The 21,369-nt window shown below is 50.7% G+C and overlaps 1 protein-coding gene across 4 annotated transcripts in view; it reads right to left on the reverse strand.

Moving 5' to 3' along the window:
* Positions 1 to 21,369, reverse strand: part of LOC119977444 (GRIP and coiled-coil domain-containing protein 2-like) — a 179,186-nt gene that overhangs the window by 152,032 nt on the left and 5,785 nt on the right. For 2 of the 4 annotated variants that reach the window (XM_038818360.1, XM_038818358.1), the window contains exon 2: positions 8,098 to 8,800. In XM_038818360.1, the coding sequence (XP_038674288.1) occupies positions 8,098 to 8,736 (639 nt within the window). In that variant the 5' untranslated portion in view covers positions 8,737 to 8,800. Of the gene's footprint in view, positions 1 to 8,097; positions 8,801 to 10,675; positions 10,763 to 21,369 lie in introns of those variants that run through there. The other 2 variants (XM_038818359.1, XM_038818362.1) reach the window with 2 other exon arrangements.

Raw genomic sequence — 21,369 nt, forward strand, 5'->3', positions numbered from 1 at the left:
TTATGCATGATGTCAATCTAATTGATAGTGGTGACTGGACATAGGTAATTAGTAACAACCAATTGGTATCTGCTAACTTCTTGCAGCACGGTAGCACAATGGTTAGCACTTGCTTCACAGCGCCAGTCTCCCAGGATCAATTCTCGGCTTGGGTCACTGTCTGTGCAGAGTCTGCATGTTCTCCCCGTGTCTGCATGGGTTTCCTCCGGGTGCTCCGATTTCCTACCACAAGTGCCGAAAGATATGCTGTTAGGTGAATTGGGCATTCTGAATTCTCCCTCTGTGTACCTGAACAGGTACCAGAATGTGGCGACTAGGGGCTTTTCACAGAAACTTCATTGCAGTGTTAATGGAAGCCTAATTACAACAACGATTATTATTATCAAACCTGGAATATAACTTCCGTGTAACCCTTGATTCCGCGCTCTCTGACACGCAGACTTGGAATGTCAGCAGCTCATGCTATAGCTCACAATAAAGGCCTCGTTTGTAAATACAAGAGTCTTAGGGCACGATTTTCTGGCCTTGTTGCGCTCTCGCTCAAGTGAAATTAGGCCGATGAATAGCGGGATAGGCCAAAGATGAGAACTGCGTCAGGCGCCAAACAGTTTGCGATACAACTGCTCTCGTAGGCGAAATCGAGATCTCGCCGTAGCATGGCGAGAAACCAATTATCAAAACTTAAGCCCTATTTCCATACAATTAACGGGAGTGACCCCAACTGCCTCCCATGATTAATCATGGGAGGCAGTTGGGGTCACTCCCGTTAATTGCTGGCGCCGATTAGTACTCCTTTTGAAAAACGTGAACCTGGTGGAAAGGCTTCTGTGGGGAGCCGAGAAGGTAAGTGGCCATCTTTGCTACAGGCAAAGAGCTCAAGGGCGCTGGGCCTGCCACCGCAGTGCTTAGCGTGGGTTGGGGGTCCCTCATCTGGGAGAGCCCCGACTGGGGGTGGGCTGCAATGGGAGGGTGGGGGAAGGTGCTGGAGGGGGACAACTAGGGGGCAACTACGCATAGCACCACCATGTCAACCCCTGGATCGTGTGTATCCGTGCCGGGGACAACCCTTGTCCCTGCCCGTCTGCCCCACTGACCACCCATAACCCCCACCAACTTCAAAGTCTCTGGCTGTGTGGCTGAAGGCTATTGCTAATAGGGAGTTGGTAACCGTGGTTAAGTGAGCACTTCACACATCCCAAATGGATTCCCATGGGTGGGCGGGCCATGTAGCATGTGCGGGTCATTGTCTAGCATCTCAGTCAGGCCGTGATCCTACATTGCGCCTGAACAGGAGGTAACACCAGATATGCAACAGCCAACATCCGAAACAGAGGGTGTGATTCTCCGCCGGTGGGATTCTCCATTTTGCCGGCGCCCGGGGGTTTCCCGACGACGTGGGGCTGCCCCACAATGGGAAACCCCATTGACCGGCCAGCGTAACGGAGAATCCCGCCGGCGGGTCGAGGCAGAAAAGTGGTGTGGCGGGGCGAACAATCAAGTCCAGAGGGTTTGAAAGAGGACAATGTTTAGGGCGACAAAGACGGTTACGGACCCAGGGGGACGGTATGTCATGGTCAGCGGGGCCCTGGATGGGGCGCCGGTAGTTCTAGTTAACGTGTACGCGCCCAACTGGGACGACACGAGCTTCATCCAAAAGACCATGGCAGAAATCCCGGACATAGCGACGCACCGACTAATCATGGGGGGGGACTTCAACTGTGTACAGGACCCAACGACGGACAGATCAAACCCCAGAACGGGGAAAACCTCAAACATGGCAAGGGAACTCAGCCACTATATGGAGCAGATGGGAGCAGTAGACCCCTGGAGATTCGCCCACCCGGGGGAGAAAGAATTCTCTTTCTTCTCCCCAGTACACAACGTGTACACCAGAATTGACTTCTTTGTGGTGGGGGAAAACGGTGCTTCCAGAGATAGACAAGGTGGAATACTCCGCAATTGTGATATCAGACCACGCTCCACACTACATGGATGTGCGGCTAGAGACGGGAAGGGCCCAGCGCCCCAAATGGAGGTTGGACGGTGCCTTACTAGCTGACAAGGCCTTCAGCGAAAGGATAGCGCAGGCCATAGCGGAGTACACTGAGATCAACCAAACGGGGAGGTCTCACCCTCCACGTTCTGGGAAGCGCTTAAGGCCGTACTAAGAGGGGAAATCATAGCCTACAAAGCGCAAAGAGATAGGGAGGAAAGGGTGGCTAGGCAGAAGCTGGTCGACTCCATACTGGAGGTAGACCATAAATACTCCGAGGCCCCGACTGTAGAACTCCTGGCGGAGAGAAAAGAATTACAAAGGAACTTTGACCTGCTCTCCACCAGGAAAGCAGTACACCAACTCCGCCAGGCACGCGGGGCCCTATACGAACACGGAGACAAAGCCAGCCGCCTGTTGGCCCACCAGCTGAGAAAGCAGGCAGCCAGCAGAGAAATCGCGCAAATCAGAGATACCAGAGGCACGTTGGAAACAGAACCAGAGAAGATTAACAAAACCTTCAAGGCCTTCTACCAAGAGCTGTACACCTCAGAGCCCCCAACGGGGAAGGCTGGGATGAACCGGTTTCTTGACGGACTGAACATACCAGTTGTGGGAGAGGGCAGAAAACGGGATCTGGAAGCACCACTAGCACTGGGAGAGATCATGGAGAGCATTAGCTCCATGCAGGCGGGGAAGGCGCCGGGACCGGACGGATTCCCGGCGGACTTCTACAAAAAATTTGCGACAGCGCTGGCCCCGCACATGCGGGAGATGTTCACAGACTCGCTAGCTAGGGGCACGTTGCCACCCACGTTAGCACAGGCCTCAATCTCGCTGATACCTAAGAAAGACAAAGACCCAACGGAATGTGGGTCATACAGACCCATATCTCTGCTGAATGCAGACGCCAAAATACTGGCCAAAATCCTAGCCAAAAGGCTAGAAGACTGTGTACCTGAGGTGGTCACAGAGGACCAGACGGGCTTTGTCAAAGGTAGACAGCTGACCGCGAACATCAGGCGCCTGCTGAACGTGATAATGACCCCCTCCGGGGAGAGAACACAAGAGGTGATCGTCTCCCTGGACGCAGAAAAGGCCTTCGACAGAGTCGAATGGAAATACCTCATAGAGGTACTGGAGCGGTTCGGGCTTGGAACAGGGTTCACCGCTTGGGTAAAGCTCCTGTACAACGCTCCCATGGCGAGTGTACAGACCAACAATACCAACTCCCAATACTTCCAGCTGCACAGGGGCACCAGACAAGGATGCCCACTGTCCCCGCTGCTGTTCGCACTAGCAATCGAACCGCTAGCAATCGCGCTCAGGGCAGCAAAAAATTGGAGGGGGATCCGAAGGGGAGGTAGAGAGCACAGAGTCTCACTCTATGCGGATGATCTGCTCCTCTATATCTCGGACCCACAAAGCAGCCTGGACGGAATCATCGCGCTCCTGAAAGAGTTTGGAGCCTTCTCGGGCTACAAACTCAACATGAGCAAAAGTGAGATCTTCCCATTACACCCGCAAGGGGGGGGGGGGGGGGGGGGGGGGCAGCACTAAAGGGGCTGCCGTTCAAACAAGCCCGACATAAATTCCGCTACCTGGGGATCCAAATAGCCCATGACTGGAAAGGGATCCACAAATGGAACCTCACCAGCCTGACGGAGGAAGTTAAAAAGGACCTGCAAAGATGGAACACACTCCCGCTCTCCCTCGCGGGGAGAGTTCAGACGATCAAAATGAACGTACTGCCCAGGTTCCTCTTCCTGTTTAGATCCATTCCGATCTACATCCCCAAGGCCTTTTTCAAAGCGCTGGACAAACTCATCATGGCGTTCGTATGGGGGGGTTAAAAATGCTAGGATCCCAAAGAAGGTCTTACAAAAAACAAAAACCAGGGGAGGGTTAGCCCTCCCGAATCTACAATTCTACCACTGGGCAGCAACAGCCGAGCGAGTAAGGGGATGGATCCAGGAGCCAGAAGCTGAGTGGGTGCGTGCGGAGGAGGCCTCCTGCATGGGAACCTCCCTCCGGGCCCTCGCCACGGCAGCACTCCCATCCCCACCCAAAAAACACTCCAGCAGCCCAGTGGTGACAGCCACCCTCCAATCCTGGAACCAACTGCGGCAGCAACTTGGCCTGACCAAAATGTCGAACAGGGCTCCCATCTGCAACAACCATAGGTTCAAACCAGCACTGACCGACGCCACCTTCAAAAGGTGGAGGCAGGACGGGGGGACACTGACAGTCAGGGACCTATACACGGACGACAGGATCGCAACACTGGACGAACTGACAGAGAAATTTCAGCTAGCTGGGGGGAACGAGCTACGGTACCTGCAGCTCAAAAACTTCCTACGAAAGGAGACAAGGACGTACCCACAACCGCCACGACAGACACTACTGGAAGACCTACTGGACGCAAGTATCCTAGAGAAAGGGAACTGTAGTGACATGTATGACCGACTGGTAGATAGGGACGACACCGTACTGGACGCAACAAGGAGGAAATGGGAGGACGACCTGGGGATGGAGATCGGGTGGGGACTCTGGAGCGAAGCACTGCATAGGGTCAACTCCACCTCCACGTGCGCAAGGCTCAGCCTGACGCAACTAAAAGTGGTACATAGAGCCCACTTAACAAGAACCCGTATGAGTAGGTTCTTCCCGGAGGTGGAAGACAGATGTGAACGGTGCCAAAGAGGCCCGGCCAACCACGCCCACATGTTCTGGTCCTGCCCCAGACTCGTGGAGTACTGGACAGCCTTCTTCGAGGTAATGTCCAAAGTGGTGGGAGTGAGGGTGGAGCCATGCCCGATAGTGGCGGTCTTCGGGGTTTCAGAACAGCCAGATCTATTCCTGGGGAGGAGGGCGGATGCCCTTGCCTTTGCCTCCCTGATCGCCCGCCGTAGAATCCTGTTTGGCTGGCGGTCAGCAGCACCGCCCAGAGCTGCGGACTGGCTGTCCGACCTCTCGGAATCTCTCCAAATGGAGAAAATCAAATTTGCCATCCGAGGGTCGGACGACGGCTTCCACAGAACGTGGGAGCCATTCATGCGACTGTTCCGGGACCTATTTGTGGCCAATGTACAAGAGGAAGAATAGTCGGGGGAAGGTAGCGGGAGGGGGGGGGGGGGCTACAGGTTCGTTACGGGGGTTCGATGGCTAGCTAAGGCCCAAAACCAAGCTAAATAAACATGTTGAGGGGGGGAGGGGGGGGGGGGGCGCAGTTACTACTACGAAGATGCTTACCTGTAAATATGTGTGTTAATTTTTGCGTGTTTGTTTTTGTTTGTTTTTTTTTTTTTTTCTCTCTCCTAACAATTTGTAATTTGTTCAATATAAAATACGAAAACTGAATAAAAACATTTATAAAAAAAAAAAGTCCAGAGGGTTTGTGTCACATCACTCCAGGGTGCTGTGACTGTGTCAGTCCTGTCAGTGGGTCACCAATTAAGGCAGAGGGTGATGATAAACCGTAGTGAGCTGAGCGCCGGTAATCTTCAATCTATGCCATTGTCTGACCCCTGCCTGTACGGTGAGTGTTCACTCACACCCATCACCTGCGGGTGGTGGGTGGGGTGCGATGCCTGGAAAGGTGGGCCAAGGGTTCGAAGGTCAGCCCACACTGCAGAGATGTCATACTGGTTGAGCTCAAGGGCGTTTAATGTGTTATACAATTCCCCACTCTCCCGATGTTGCCCCCCCCTCCCCCAAACTATATTCTAATTTGACATATAAAAGATTTGGCTGTAATTTTTTTACTACGGCCCAACTCCCCAATCAGCAGAAATGGTGGCCGTGATTTAACAGAAATGAAATGAGTCCCGTGTCGAGCGCGTTTATTCAAGTGTTTCCCGGCACTGGCAGCGCCAAGAGTGACCCCACTTTTTGAACAGGACTCTGCTTCATTTTGGTGCCTTGGCGAGGAATGCCCCACCGAGGCCACACTTAATCCCGTTTCCTGTACTTACGGGTTCTGCTCGCCAGTGCAGGAAGAGAAAATGGCGCCCTGATTTTTAGACTACCCACCACAGTCTTTGGATCCCACAACACCCCATCTGATCAATAAGGTGGTCATCAAGCCTTCCACACCCACCTCATAAGGACAGGGCACCCCCGGACCCAATCCCCAGCATTGGCAAAATGCCACCTGGGCACCTTGACACTGCTAGTCTGGCACCCTAGCAGTGCCCATGCCAGCCTGGAAGTGGCAGGGTGACACCTGGGTGGCATTGCCAAGGTATGCAGGTGGCACTGCCAGGCTGGCACTGCCACAATGGCATTAGGGGTGCCAGGGTATCACCCTGCCCAGAGCCTGACCACCCAGGGGTCCCCAATCGTCTGGGAGACCAGCCCAAATGTCGGTACGCCCGGTCCATGTTGATGGATACCACTGCTAAACGGTGCTCACTCGGGTCTCCGAGTCACAGGGTTAGAGCCCGCGCCTTTGATAACTCTGGCACAGACATATTCAAGTGAGCCTAACTGCTCACGTGAATATGTAAATGTAGGTCCTGCCCATTGTTGGTGGGATCCAGATCGCAACATCTCACAAGATCTTGTTAGATCTTGCAAGGTGTGACAAGGCAGGTAAATCTCACGAGGCCTCTTGTAAGATTTACTGGCCTCATTGTGTCCCTGGTCGGGCTGACGAGGCTGGTAGATCGCAGCCAGTGAGAACGATTTTCCATTCATTCACGCCAGCGGGATACTCCAGTCCCACTGCAATGAATGGAGATTTGGCTGAAATCCAGAGAATCCAGCCAGTTTTTCCCAATTTTAACTTCAGTAACTTCATTGCAGTGTTAATGTAAGCCTACTTGTTACAATAATAAAGATTATTTTATTATCCGTTTCTTGAAAACTTCACCTCCTAAATTCCAGTTAATACAATCCTAGTTTGTTTATTCTCTTCTTGAAGTTTAATCTTTGGAGTCCAAATATCTCAAACAAATCTAGGCTGCACTCCTTCAAAGGTCAAGATATCCTTCATAAGGTATGGTGTCCATAACTGAACGAGCACTCCAGGTATCGTCTCACCAGAGCTTTGTATTATCTGAAGCAAGACTTCTACCCTCTTCTACTTGCTGTCACCTGCAGTTATGCCAATATCTTAATCAAGTCAATAATTTGCCTTCAATTCCATGATCTTCAACTTTAGCTAGCAGGTTCTTACAAGGGACTTTATCAAATGCTTTCTGAAAGTCCATATAAATAACATTCCCTGACCATAGTTTTAGGTAAATCTTGAAAAAATTCAAACAGATTCATTAGGCATGCCTTACCCTTTACAAGTCCATGCTGACTTTCTGATCAACTAAAAATGTTCAGTGTGTTCAGCCAACCAATCCTTAATTGCAGACCCTCGCAACGTCTGGATAAAGGTCAGGCTAGTTGGACTATAATTCTCTGGTTTCCCTCTCACACCTTTCTTAAATAGCAGTAATTCTCAATCTAAAGGAGGGCTTCCTGAATTGAGAGAACTTTGAAAAACTTAGGACATCCGCAACAATCCCACCTATTCCTTATAAACCCTGGGGTGGAAAGCATCTGGTCCTGGGAATGTGCCATGAATTTCTCAATTATTGTTAACTTGCTGATGTTACTCTTACTGAGTTCCTGGGCCTGACCCATTGATTTTTTTTTTCTTGAGCTAATCTTTTTCCTCTACTGTAAATTCTGATGCAAAGTAATTATTCAGCATGTCCACTATTTCTTTATTTTCATTGACAACATGACCGTTATCAGCTTTCAAGGGGATGAAATTGTTCCTAACAACCTATTTTTCCTAAAATAATTGTAGAATTTGTTTTGTCACCTTTGATGGGTGGTGAGTATTATAGCGGAAATCGAAAAGAAGAACAACCTTAGTTATTTTGTTCTTGACAGGCCAGTTGTGAAGCTGATAATTCAGCTCATTATTGAACAGGAATCGAGGTTGAGTGCTGTTGAAATGGAAACAATGCTTGACTTTTGATCTCACTAAATTAGAGCGCTGAACTTTCTGCTGGGATCAAATTATTTACTGGAACTATATTGCTGGAAGATTTTTTACAGATAATTATTTGTTTGGTGTATTGTTACTTTTAATTACTCCTTACCATTTCTCCAAGTTTTTCAACATGCTGGGTCAAGTGTTGGAGTTGTTTCATCTGGTAGCACACCTCCTCATAAACATTAGCAGGTAGCTGGTTTCCAACAGGGTGTGAATTCAGGGAGTTCTCTGTTGAGGAGTCAATACTATACATGGATGAGCAGCTGCTTGTTGGTATAGCTATTTCTTCACATATACTTTCTGCATCGGGTAGGGTCATAGTAGAATCTGAACTCCAGAAATTGGATTGAAGATCACATCTCACTTTCTCTACAACATTCTGCGAACTGAGATAAGAAATGTCCTCTGTGCTTTGAAACTTTGTCATTTCAGAATGTTCTTTCTCCATCTGCCTTTCAGTGTTTGGGTAAACCGATGTAATCAAGTGCTGAAAGTGGTTCTTAAGTTCAGTCTGTCCACGTGTCTTCCATGTTTGAAAAGGCATTTTACAGCTAGGGTTGATGTGAAGCATAGGAAAGTTTGGAAAAGAAGACAACTTTCTGGTGTTTAATTTTGGAGTTTGTTTTGAGGTGGACCTGGAGCATCTTTTAGCATTGCGACATTTTGCTTGGCTAGACGCTGAGAAGGTATTGGGAGAACAGTGACATTTCCCCATTTTGGAAGGCATTTTCACATGATTTTCCATTGGGGCCAAATTACTCTAGTAGGGTGTGTGAACATGGAAGGATGAAGCAAACAGTCTGAATGTTCTGCAAAACATTAATGTAAATGCTTACTATTAGCAAAATCTGTACTTATTTCCAAGCTAGTTAAAGTGATGCTTGAAACACTTTTGATGCAAAAAACATTTTATATCAAAGATATTTATCATCAATCTTTGCTGAACTCTGGTACATCAGTAGGTATTTCAGAAAAATGTTGGGAATTCAGAGTAACATTGTCTAGTAACTATTGATTGTCATCATCAGTATTCTTCAACACACTCATAGGAAAATAAATAATTGGAAATAAAAGCAATATTGTCACTGGCATATCACAAGAAGAAAATGCAGTCACATGACTGAACTGAATGGAGTTATGAGAAATTAGCAAAATGGCTGGAAATGTTAGATGTCAGCAGGATTCCAACATGAAACCATGCTGGCAGATTAATTTCTCTCTCACCAGCATCTAACCTGGATGGGGAGTGCAATGCCAGTGAGAAGTGCTGGGAAATCGTGTGGTCTGGCAGAGGTCTGCCAACAACAAATGAATGTTACAATCTGTTGACAGACTGCAACCTGAGGGTCCTGATATGAGTCAGGGTGGGGGTCATGGACAAGGGAGACTAAGTTCCTTTTATGGGGTTTGCAATTGAGCCAAAGCTGACACACAGGGGGGGGATTCTCCGACCCCTCGCCGGGTCAGATAATTGCCGGGGGGGCTGCGCGAATCGCACCATGCCACCCCGACGCCGGGACGCGATTCTCTGCAGAACGGAGAATCGGTGCCATTGGGGCCTGCATGGTCGGCACGGCGCCAGTTGGGGTTCGCTCTACGTGCCCCCCTCCCCGAGATTCTCCGGCCCAGATGGGCCAAGTGGCCGTAAAATAAAAAGAGTCCAGCCGGCGCCGTTCTAACCTGCTCTGAGCCGGCAGGACCTCGGCGTCGAAGGGTCAGGTGGCGGCCTGTTGGAGGGGGGGAGGGGGGGGAGAGGGGGGGTCCGATCCCGGGGGCGGAGGGGGGCTCCAATGTGGCCTGGCCAGCGATCGGGACCCAATGATCGGCGGGCCCGCCTCTCTGTCTCCTGGCCTCCTTCCGCGACAGCGCCTGTACTCATGCGCCATGTTGGGTCAGGGCCAGCGCGGACAAGGGAGACACTCGGAAATCGCGACAGTGGGACTGGGCATGTGCGGGTTCGCGCCGGATCCATTGCGCAAGCGCGCATCCACCGGCGCCCATTCCACAGCCGGATCAGCAGCTGGAGCGGCGTGAACCGCTCCAGCGCCCTGCTGGCCCCCTGTAGGGGCCAGAAGTGCTGATCCTGGGGCCGTGTTGATGCCATTGAGAAACACAATGGCGTTTACGATGGCGTCAACACTTAGCCTCAGGATCAGAGAATCCAGCCCACCGTTCCTGCAATATACTGAAAAATTGAAGGACCACTACTGGATTCCAGTCATTTGGCAATGCTTTCTTTTCAAAAACAAATTTTGGTAACATTCCTTTCAATTAAAAATCCTGGTTTATAAAATTGCTCTTCTTGACAGACTCTATTTTTTATTTTCCAGACGCCATAAACTTGAGCTCATCTGAAATTTTGCTGCCTGAATCATAACTCACACCGTCCCATTCATCCATTACCCTTCTGACTGCTGTCCTTCATTAGTTCTTGGTCCATCAATGCCTCAAATTTAAGATTATTTTCCTTGTGTTCAAATCCCTCATGAATTTTGTCCTCCCAAATCCCTGTAACCACCTCCAGCCCATTGAAAACTCTGTCCCTCCAACTGTACCCTCTTGTGCAAGCCCCATTTATTTTGCCCCTTCATTGGCAGTCATGCTCTTACTCTGGAATTCCTGAAGCAGACCTCTTTTCCTCTACACTTCCTCCTTTAAGGTTTTTTTGGTTTGCATTTTGTTACCTGCCCTAATGTCTGCTTTCTTGGCTCCATCCCTTATCAAAGAGAGACTGATTGATCCGTGCAGAGTTGTTAGCTTTGCTCTTGGTTATTTTTTTAAAGCACTGCTTGAAATAAAAGAACAGTATTGTTTGTGACAGAAATTTTGTGGAAATGCATTATCATTTTTTAATGTAAATTGTTTTGCTCTTTCCTTTCTCTGTCAGTTGTGGCACAGTTGGCAGCACTCTTGTCCGAGTCACAAGGTTCTGGGTTCAAGTCCCACTCCAGGACTTGAGCAAAAAGAAATGAATGCTGACACACCAGTGCAGTATTGAGGGGGTGCTGCATTGTCAAAGGTCCAGTCTTTTGGGTTAGGCATTAACCCAAGGCACTTTCTGCCCTGTTAAGTGGATGAGAGAATAGTCCCATGAGGAGGGATTGATTAGACTAAGTCTGTATTCCTGATAATTTAGATAAATGAGAAGTGATTCATTGAAACATAAAATTCTGTAGTGACTTGACAGGATAGATGCTGGGCATTCTAGATCTAGGGTCACTGTCTCAGACTAAGGATCAACCATTAAGAATTGAGTTGAGAGCTTAATTTTACCAGGCTGGTGGAGCAGATGGAAGAGGAATTTAAAAGGTGGGACATGGTGCCGCTATCGTTGGCGGGTAGAGTGCAGTCCGTCAAAATGATGGTTCTCCCGAGGTTCTTGTTCCTTTTTCAGTGTTTGCCCATCTTTATCCCTAGGGCCTTTTTTAGAAGGGTGACTAGCAGCATCATGAGCTTTGTTTGGGCGCATGGGACCCCGAGGGTGAAGAGGGTCTTCTTGGAGCGGGGTAGAGATGGTGGGGGGCTGGCGTTACCCAATCTCTCGGGGTATTATTGGGCGGCCAATGTGTCGATGGTGCGCAAGTGGGTAATGGAGGGGGAGGGGGCAGCATGGAAACGGATGGAGAGGGCGTCCTGTGGCGATACAAGCCTGGGGGCCCTGGTAACGGCGCCGTGGCCGTTCCCTCCTACGAGGTATACCACGAGTCCGGTGGTGGCGGCTACCCTCAAGATTTGGGGGCAGTGGAGGCGACATAGGGGAGAAGTGGGGGGCTCGATGGAGGCTCCGTTAAGGGGGAACCATAGGTTCGTCCCGGGGAACATTGATGGGGGATTTCAGGGTTGGCACAGAGCGGGCATCAGACAGCTGAGGGACCTGTTTATTGATGGGAGGTTTGCGAGCCTGGGGGAGTTGGAGGAGAAATTTGGGCTCCCCCCGGGGAACATGTTCAGGTATCTGCAGGTAAAGGCATTTGCTAGGCGGCAGGTGGAGGGATTCCCTTCGCTTCCCGCGAGGGGGGTGAGCGACAGGGTGCTTTCGGGGGTCTGGGTCGGAGAGGGGAAGATATCTGATATCTACAAGGTTATGCAGGAGGCGGAGGAGGCGTCAGTAGAGGAGCTGAAAACGAAGTGGGAGGGGGAACTGGGGGAACAGATCGAAGACGGGACATGGGCTGATGCCCTGGAGAGGGTTAATTCTTCCTCCTCGTGTGCGCGGCTTAGCCTCATCCAATTCAAGGTGCTGCACCGGGCCCACATGACTGGGACGAGGATGAGTAGGTTCTTTGGGGGTGAGGACAGGTGTGTCAGGTGCTCGGGGAGTCCAGCGAACCATGCCCATATGTTCTGGGCATGCCCGGCACTGGAGGAGTTCTGGAAGGGGGGTGGCGAGGACGGTGTCGAGGGTGGTGGGATCCAGGGTCAAGCCAGGATGGGGACTCGCGATTTTTGGGGTTGGGGTGGAGCCGGGAGTGCAGGAGGCGAAAGAGGCCGGTGTGCTGGCCTTTGCGTCCCTAGTAGCCCGGCGAAGGATCTTGCTACAATGGAAGGATGCGAGGCCCCCAAACGTGGAGACCTGGATCAATGACATGGCGGGTTTCATTAAGCTAGAGAAGGTCAAATTCGCCCTGAGAGGGTCGGTACAAGGGTTCTTTAGGCGGTGGCAGCCTTTTCTCGACTTTCTGGCTCAACGATAGGGTACGGGACAGCAGCAGCAGCAACCCAGGGAGGGAAAAGGGGAGGGAAAAGGGGGGGCCGACAATGACTATGTTTGTTTATTTAATTTTAATATTTTTAAAGTTCTTTTGTTGTTCATTAGGGTTGGGGGGGTGGGGGGATGTGATACATGCGCCGATACGGTCTGGGGGTGTCACAGTTATTATGGGTTATTTTGTTGCATTTCATTGTTTGTCGTTATGTTTTATATTTTCTGTAAAAAATTCCAATAAAAATTATATAAAAAAAAAAAAGAATTGAGTTGAGGTTCCTTTTTGGCCCAAAGAGCTGCTATACTTTGGAATTCTCTAACCCAGGGAGCAGTGGATGCTCAATTGTTCTGTATTTTCAAGGAAGGGGTTGGTAGGAATCAAATCATATGGGGATAATGTGGGATGGCATATCAGAGGTAAAAGGGCAGTTAAATCTAATTGAATTATGGAATATATTTGAATGGCCTATTCCTGCACCTACGTCTTAAGTCCTTATTTTAATAAAGACACGGGGAGTCCACACTGAGTAAAATAAGAAACAAAGTTTATTTACAAGGACGATATGTACACTCCGCGGTAAACCTTTCATACAGAGAAACGCAGCCCTAGCAGGGGAGCTCGTACTCCAAAGGACCACGGGGCAAGCATTCCAACCCCGTAGGTCCCGTGCGGGATATTACACTTATCTTCTTAACAAACAATTAAAACTGTTGTACGTTTCGGGGCAAGTGTCACACAATATTGGTGTCTTGAAGCATGAACTTTGGATTTCCGTTATGGCTGCTATTTATAATGCAACTTCTTCCCTGATTATTTAATGTAAGAGCCATCACCAATTGTCATAGATGTCACAGATTTGCTTGTGGAATGGATGCTATTTCAGGTCCACAATGGCACCCGTGCCACATGTGTACAATTCCGACACAGACAGTGATGGCATCATTTTAGGAAGGCTGTTAAAGCCAGCACTGGAAATGTGCAATGCTGATTGGACTCTAACACTGCTATTTTCAACCTCAACGCTCCAACTAATGGCATCTTTCAACTTTGCACAACTGAATATGTGTTCAGTATAATATCCCGCACGAGACCTATGGGGTGGGAATGCTTGTCTCCACCATGGTGCTTGCAGAGTATGAGATCCCCCCAGGGATCTATTAACTAATGTGTAAAAGGTCGCCAGTATGGCACTGACTTCAGAGAGACTAACCCTGTGAGGATCTACCAGACGCTGTAAATATCATTTGTAAATAAACCCAGTTCTTGACTTTGCTTGGTGTGGACTCTCTGTGTCATTACTAAATTCAGGAGCAAGAAAGGTCACACTCCCAACCCCGAATCTTTGTTTCTTAAAGGGAACGTTTTTAAAAGGGATCATCAATCATTTTCAGGTTATTTGCTGATTGATTTGCACTGCCTGTTTCGAAGTTAGTTGAATTCCTTGTAGGTTTGTACTGCTACTTAAGGTTGGTACAATTTACATGGAGTGATATGGTAAATGGTGAAGGCCTTAGTTCTCATTTCAAGGGTTCTGTTCAGACCACATATTCCCAGTCATTGATGCTGTCGTTTTCATCCTCCATGGTATGTAGCAATGAAAGGGAGATTGAGGAGTGGTGGAACAGAGAAAGCCCGGCTGCTTAAGCAGGACAAGAAGGGGATAAATACACTTGTCAGGTGAGGATATACACCCAATGTCTTCAAAGAGCGACTCCCCACCCTCAAACCAAGGCAGGAAGAGTGTGTGTGCAACCTCTCCATTTTACTCAGATGTGTTCACTGAAATTTGCCAGCTATTGTAGGCATGTCTGCAGTCTCCGAGCAGGGAATCCGGGACAACTCTGCTGGTGGTAGCAAAGATGACTATGGCCTTGAATTCTTTGCACTGCGCTCCAAGCTGAAGCAGGCAATATCTCCAAAGTCTCACAGTTCTCCATTCACTGCTGTATAAAGGAGGTGACTATACTTGGTGTCCAAAGAGAAGGGGATACATTGCATTCTCTCTCTCCAGAGAGAATTAGGTGAAACATGTATGCAGCTTTGCCAGGATATTTGGCTTCTCGATTTGATTTGATTTATTATTGTCACATGTATTAGTATACCGTGAAAAGTATTGTTTCTTGCATGCTATACAGACAACGCCTACCGTACATAGGGAAGGAAGGAGAGACTCAGAATGTAATTTTTGTCATAGCTAGGGTGTAGGGAATGGTGCCGGTGCTATTCATTCCAGATATTGCATTGTGGGTGGCACAGGTAATTTCAGAGATATACCACCACTGCAAAGGTTCCACTCCCACATTGTCCCTTGAGCTGGTGTGTTTCTTTAAATTTGTTTGTGAGGTGGGAACATTGCTGATATGGCCAATGTGGTGATATGCATCACTGTAAATACACAAGGGGTTAATGTAAATACACGTAGACTAGATAGACACTAGAGGGAACACCAGAGACATGACACATAGACATTCAACCAATAGGCCAGTAAGATAGGACACGACCAATGGGCATTCAAGACACACACAGAGGTGACACTATCACAGGAGGGCATTACACCAACCCATATAACAGGACACAGCACACATGATCTTCCTCTTTCCAGTGGAGACACTTAGTGAGTACACAGGGTTGATTGAAACACATCACACCACCACATGGATTGTAGCAGACTGGTTCGTCAGTCTGAGTAGCTATAGCAGGATTAACAGGAGAGTCAAATCCAAGTAGGAGAATCGTTAACAGTTTAATAAATGTGTTAAAGCTATCTCCAAGTCTGACTTCCGGTGACGGCGATGACGTAGGAAGCCACACATTTGGGGGCTCCCGTTTTAAACGGACTTTTCGGCTCTTTTTAGAGCCCAAAACGGAAATTTTTCGACGTCTCCCGGTGGGAGAAGGTGTGCTGATCGACTTTCCCCGCAGTCCATGACTCGAACTCGGAGTGGAAAGGGGGAAAAAACGGCAGCAGCTCCCCAGAAAAAACGGGGGAAGGAATCCAAGATGGCGGCCGGCGGAGCTCCAGAGGAGTGGAAGCAGTGGGCCCAGGAGCAACAAGCTGCTCTCCTCGCTGTTTTACAGACTTCAAGGCTGAGGTACTGAGCTCTCTGCAGGAAACGAACAGAAGGCTGTCGGAGATTCAGACGACCCAGGGTGCTGCCATCAAGGGGTTGCAGACGCAGGCCACTGAACGAGAGGAGGAGGCCGTGGTCCTCGTGAGTAAGATGGAGGGGCACGAGGCACTCCACAAGAAGTGGCAGGAACGCTTCGAGGAGCTTGATCACCGCATGAGGCGATAAAACCTACGGATCTTGGGCCTTGCGGAGGGGCTGGAGGGGTCGGACCTGACAACCTACGTGGCTACAATGCTGAACTCGCTAGTGGGGGGCGGGTCTTTCCATCTGCCCTTGGAGCTGGAGGGAGCACACAAAGTACTGGCCAGGAGGCCTAAGGAGAATGAACCCCCGCGTGCGGTGCTGGTGAGGTTCCACCGGTTCAGTGATCGGGAGTGTGTGCTGCGCTGGACCAAGAAGGTGAAGAGCAGCAATTGGGAGAATGGGGTAGTATGGATCTACCAGGATTGGAGTGCGGAGGTGGCTAAGCGGCGGTCTGAATTTAATCGGACGAAAGAGGTGCTTTACAGGAAAAAGATAAAGTTCGGAATGTTGCAGCCCGCGCGCCTGTGGATAACTTATTCGGACCAGCATTATTATTTTGATTCCCCGGAGGAGGCGTGGGCCTTCATGCGGACGGAGAAACTGGACTTGAACTAGGGGTTGGGGGTTGCGGGGTCGGTTGTAATGCTTTATTGCTGGTTTCTGCTGTTGCTGTGTTCTTCTTTTTTTGTTTTTTTGTACTTTTATAATTTTGATATGGTTATTTATGGGGGTGTTGTTCTGTTATGTTTTTTTTGCTGTGGGGCATTGTTTGAGTTTTGTATCTTGCGGGGAGGGTTGGGGGGGTTTGTTGTATTCTATGTCGGGTTGGGGGTATGGAGTGGGGCTGGTATTTTGGAGCTGCGTCAGAAGGGTGTGGTGGGACAGTGCAAAAGCGCGGGCTTTCCTCTGGTTTCCCGTGCTGCGGGGCTGGGGGGCGGAGACGATGACGGGGGGAGGCGGGGCCTTAACTGGTTCTTCCCCACGCTGGAGCGGTGCCTGGAGGAGGGATAGATTGGGGGATGATTTCACTTTGGGAGGGGTCGGGTTATTGGCGGGAGTTTCCGGGGTCAGCAGAAGTTAGCTGACCCACGGAAGTACAATGGAGGACGGTCCACGGCTGGGAGGGTTCCTAGCCTGGGGGGAAGGGAGGGGGGAAAGGGGAATACCGGGTTGCTGCTGGTAGGGTCAGGAAGGAGCTGGTGGGGGCTGGGGGGACAGAGGTGAGGTGTTGTCGCTGTGGGGACTGGGTTGGGCAGGGGGTGCTGGCCTGGGGCGGGCAGTCGACGGGTTATGGCTAGTCGACGGGGGAGGGGGGGGCGGGATGCCCTCTGATCCGGTTGGTCACCTGGAATGCGAGAGGATTGAATGGGCCGGTGAAGCGGTCAAGGGTACTTGCTCATCTGAAGGGGCTAAAGGCAGATGTGGCAATGCTTCAGGAGACCCACCTGAAGGTGGCGGACCAGGTCCACCTGAGGAAGGGATGGGTGGGGCAGGTTTTCCACTCTGCGTTGGATGTGAAGAACCGGGGAGTGGCGATTCTAGTGGGGAAAAATGTGTTGTTTGAGGCATCGGAGGTGGTGGCGGATAAGGGGGGTAGGTATGTTATGGTTAGGGGCAGGCTACAAGGAGAGAAGGTGGTACTTGCTAGTGTGTATGCCCCAAATTGGGACGATGCGGGCTTTATGAGGCGTATGTTGGGACGGGTCCCGGATCTGGAGGCGGGAGGTCTGATCATGGGGGGGGGGACTTCAATACGGTGTTGGATCCTTCACTGGATCGGTCCAGCTCTAGGACGGGTAGGAGGCCGGCGGCGGCCAAGGTACTGAGAGGGTTTATGGACCAGATGGGTGGGGTGGATCTATGGAGGTTTGTGAGGCCGAGGGCACGTGAGTACTCTTTCTTCTCCCACGTACATAGGGTCTACTCTCGGATAGACTTCTTCGTGGTGAGTAGGGGACTGATTCCGAGAGTGGAGGAGGCCGAGTATTCGGCCATTGCAAACTCCGACCACGCTCCGCATTGGATAGAGTTGGAGATGGGGGAGGTGCGGGACCAGCGCCCGTTGTGGCGGTTGGATGTGGGATTGTTGGCGGAGGAGGAGGTGTGTAGGAGGGTCCGGGCAAGTATTGAGGGGTACCTCGAGGTGAATGATTTGGGGGAGGTTCAGGTGGGGATGGTCTGGGAAGCCCTGAAGGCAGTGATTCGTGGGGAGCTGATATCCATCTGGGCACACAGGGAGAGGAGCGAGAGGAGTGAGAGGGATAGACTGGTGGGAAAGATGCTGGAGGTAGACAGGAGATGCAGAGGCACCAGAGGAGGGACTGTTGGGGGAGAGGCGCAGCCTGCAGGCTAAATTTGATTTACTGACCACCAGAAAGGCGGAGGCACAGTGGAGGAAGGCACAAGGGGCAGTGTACGAACATGGTGAAAAGGCGAGTAGGATGCTGGCTCATCAGCTCCGCAAGCGGGATGCGGCTAAGGAAATTGCTGGAGTGAGAGACAAGAGTGGGAATGTGATGCGGAGGGGGTAGAGGTGAATGAGGTCTTCAAGGACTTTTACGGGGAACTGTACCGGTCGGAGCCAATGGGGGAGAGGAGGGAAATGGAGAGGTTCCTCGACGGGCTTCCTTTCCCGAAGGTGCAGGAGGAGAAGGTGGAGGGGTTGGGTGCGCCGATTGAGCTGGAGGAGCTAGTTAAGGGGATCAGGCAGATGCAGTCAGGGAAGGCACCGGGGCCGGATGGGTTCCCGGTGGAATTTTATAAAAAGTTTGTGGACCTAGTGGGCCCCTTGCTGGTGCGGACACTCAATGAAGCGTGGGATGGGGGGACTTTGCCCCCGACGATGTCGCAGGCGCTGATCTCATTAATTTTAAAGAGGGACAATGGCCCCAGCAGTGTGGTTCATACAGGCCCATATCTCTCCTCAATGCGGATGCTAAGGTGCTGGCAAAAATCCTGGCCACCAGGATAGAGGACTGTGTGCCAGGGGTTGTGCACGAGGACCAGACAGGGTTTGTGAAGGGAAGGCAGCTGAACACGAATGTGCGGAGATTGTTGAATGTCATCATGATGCCGGCGATTGAGGTGGAGGCAGAGATAGTGGTGTCGCTGGATGCGGAGAATGCCTTCGATAGAGTGGAGTGGGGGTACCTATGGGAGGTGTTGGGGAGGTTTGGATTTGGTGAAGGGTTCATTAGATGGGTAAAGTTGCTATATGAGGCCCCGATGGCGTGCGTGGCCACGAATGGGAGGAGGTCGGAGTACTTCCGGCTTTACCGAGGGACCAGGCAGGGTTGCCCCCTGTCCCCCTTGTTGTTTGCACTGGCAATCGAGCCGCTGGCGTTGAGGGATTCAGAGAGGTGGAGAGGCTTGGTGTGAGGTGGGGAGGAACAGAGGGTGTCATTGTATGCCGATGACCTGTTACTCTATGTGGCGGACCCGGTGGGAGGGATGCCGGGGGTGATGGAGCTGCTAGCTGAGTTTGGGACCTTTTCAGGTTATAAACTAAATCTAGGCAAGAGTGAGGTGTTTGTGGTGCACCCTGGAGACCAGGAGGAAGGAATTGGTAGGCTCCCGCTTAGGCGGGCAGGGGAGAGCTTTAGGTACCTGGGGGTGCAGGTGGCCAGGGACTGGGGGACTCTTCACAAATATAATTTCACCAGACTTGTAGATCAGATGGAGGAGGAGTTCAAGAGGTGGGACATGCTGCCATTGTCGTTGGCGGGGAGGGTACAGTCCGTCAAAATGACGGTGCTTCCGAGGTTCTTGTTCCTCTTTCAGTGCCTGCCCATCTTTATCCCCAGGGCCTTCTTTAGGAGAGTGACTAGCAGTATTTTGGGCTTTGTGTGGGCACATGGGACTCCGAGAGTGAAGAGGGTGTTCCTGGAGCGAGGGAGGGATAGAGGCGGGCTGGCGCTGCCCAACCTTCTGGGGTACTATTGGGCGGCCAATGTGTCAATGGTGCGTAAATGGGTGATGGACGGGGGAAGGGCGGCGTGGAAAAGAATGGAGATGGCGTCATGTAGAGATACGAGCCTGGGTGCCATGGTAGCGGTGCCGTTGCCGCTCTCCCCTAAGAGGTTTACCACGAGCCCGGTGGTGGCGGCGACTCTAAGAATCTGGGGACAGTGGAGACGGCATCGGGGGGAAACAGGGGGCTCGATGGAGACTCCACTGGGTGGCAATCATCGGTTCATCCCGGGGAACAAGGATGGGCATCAGTAAATTGAGGGACCTGTTTATTGGCGGGAGGTTTGCGGGCCTGGGGGAACTGGAAGATAAATTTGGGCTTCCCCAAGGGAACGTGTTCAGATACTTGCAGGTAAAGGCGTTTGCTAGTCGACAGGTAGAGGGATTCCCTCTGCTGCCCTCGCGGGGGACGATGGACAGAGTGCTTTCAGCGGTGTGGGTCGGAGATGGGAAGGTGTCTGACATCCATAAGGTAATGCAGGAGGTGGAGGAGTCGTCAGTGGAGGAGCTGAAGGCTAAATGGGAGGAGGAACTCGGGGAGCAGATAGAGGACGAGACTTGGGCGGATGCCCTGGAGAGTCAACTCTTCCTCCTCATGTGCGAGGCTTAGTCTCATCCAATTTAAGGTGCTGCACCGGGCCCACATGTCCGGGACTAGGATGAGTAGGTTCTTTGGGGGTGAGGACAGGTGAACCAGATGTTCGGGGAGTCCAGCGAACCACACCCATATGTTCTGGGCATGCCCAGCACTGGAAGAATTCTGGAAGGGGGTGGCGGGGACGGTGTCGAGGGTGGTTGGATCCAGGGTCAAACCAGGGTGGGGACTCACGATTTTTGGAGTTGCGGTAGAGACGGGAGTGCAGGAGGCGAAAGAGGCCGGTGTCCTGGCCTTTGCATCCCTAGTAGCCCGACGAAGGATTCTGTTACAATGGAAGGATGCAAGGCCCCCAAGTGTGGAGACCTGGATCAGTGACATGGCGGGATTTCTAAAACTGGAAAGGGTCAAATTTGCCCTGAGAGGATCAATACAAGGGTTCTATAAACGATAGCAGCCTTTTCTGGACTTCCTGGCTCAAAGATAGGTATCTTGGTCAATAACAGCAGCAACCCGGGGGGGGGGGGGGGGTTGTTCCTTATTGTAGTTTCTATTCTGTAACTTTATATTGTGTTAATTTGTGTTGTTAAAATGCTGTGTTATTCATGGAGGTGGGGCGAATGTTTATGATTGCTAATATTATTGTTATTTTTGGTATTTTACTATGGTGCGTTATTGTTGTATAAATTCAAAATTTTTCAATAAAAATTATTTTAAAAAAAAGCTATCTCCAAGTCTGAACCTTCCTTTGTCAGAATGCACATCAAGGAAGCAGCTTATGCTATGTCAAGGGCATAACAAAACAGCCAATATTTATTGTCCATCTCTAATTGCCCTTAAAAAGGTGGGGGAGACTGGTCTTCTTGAACGGCAGGAGTCTTTCAGGTGCCGGTATGCCATAATGCTGTGAAGTAGGGGATTCCATGATTTTTTATTTATTTATTTATTTTTTA

This window comes from Scyliorhinus canicula, chromosome 14, assembly GCF_902713615.1.
Source record: "Scyliorhinus canicula chromosome 14, sScyCan1.1, whole genome shotgun sequence".
Classification (NCBI taxonomy): domain Eukaryota; kingdom Metazoa; phylum Chordata; class Chondrichthyes; order Carcharhiniformes; family Scyliorhinidae; genus Scyliorhinus; species Scyliorhinus canicula.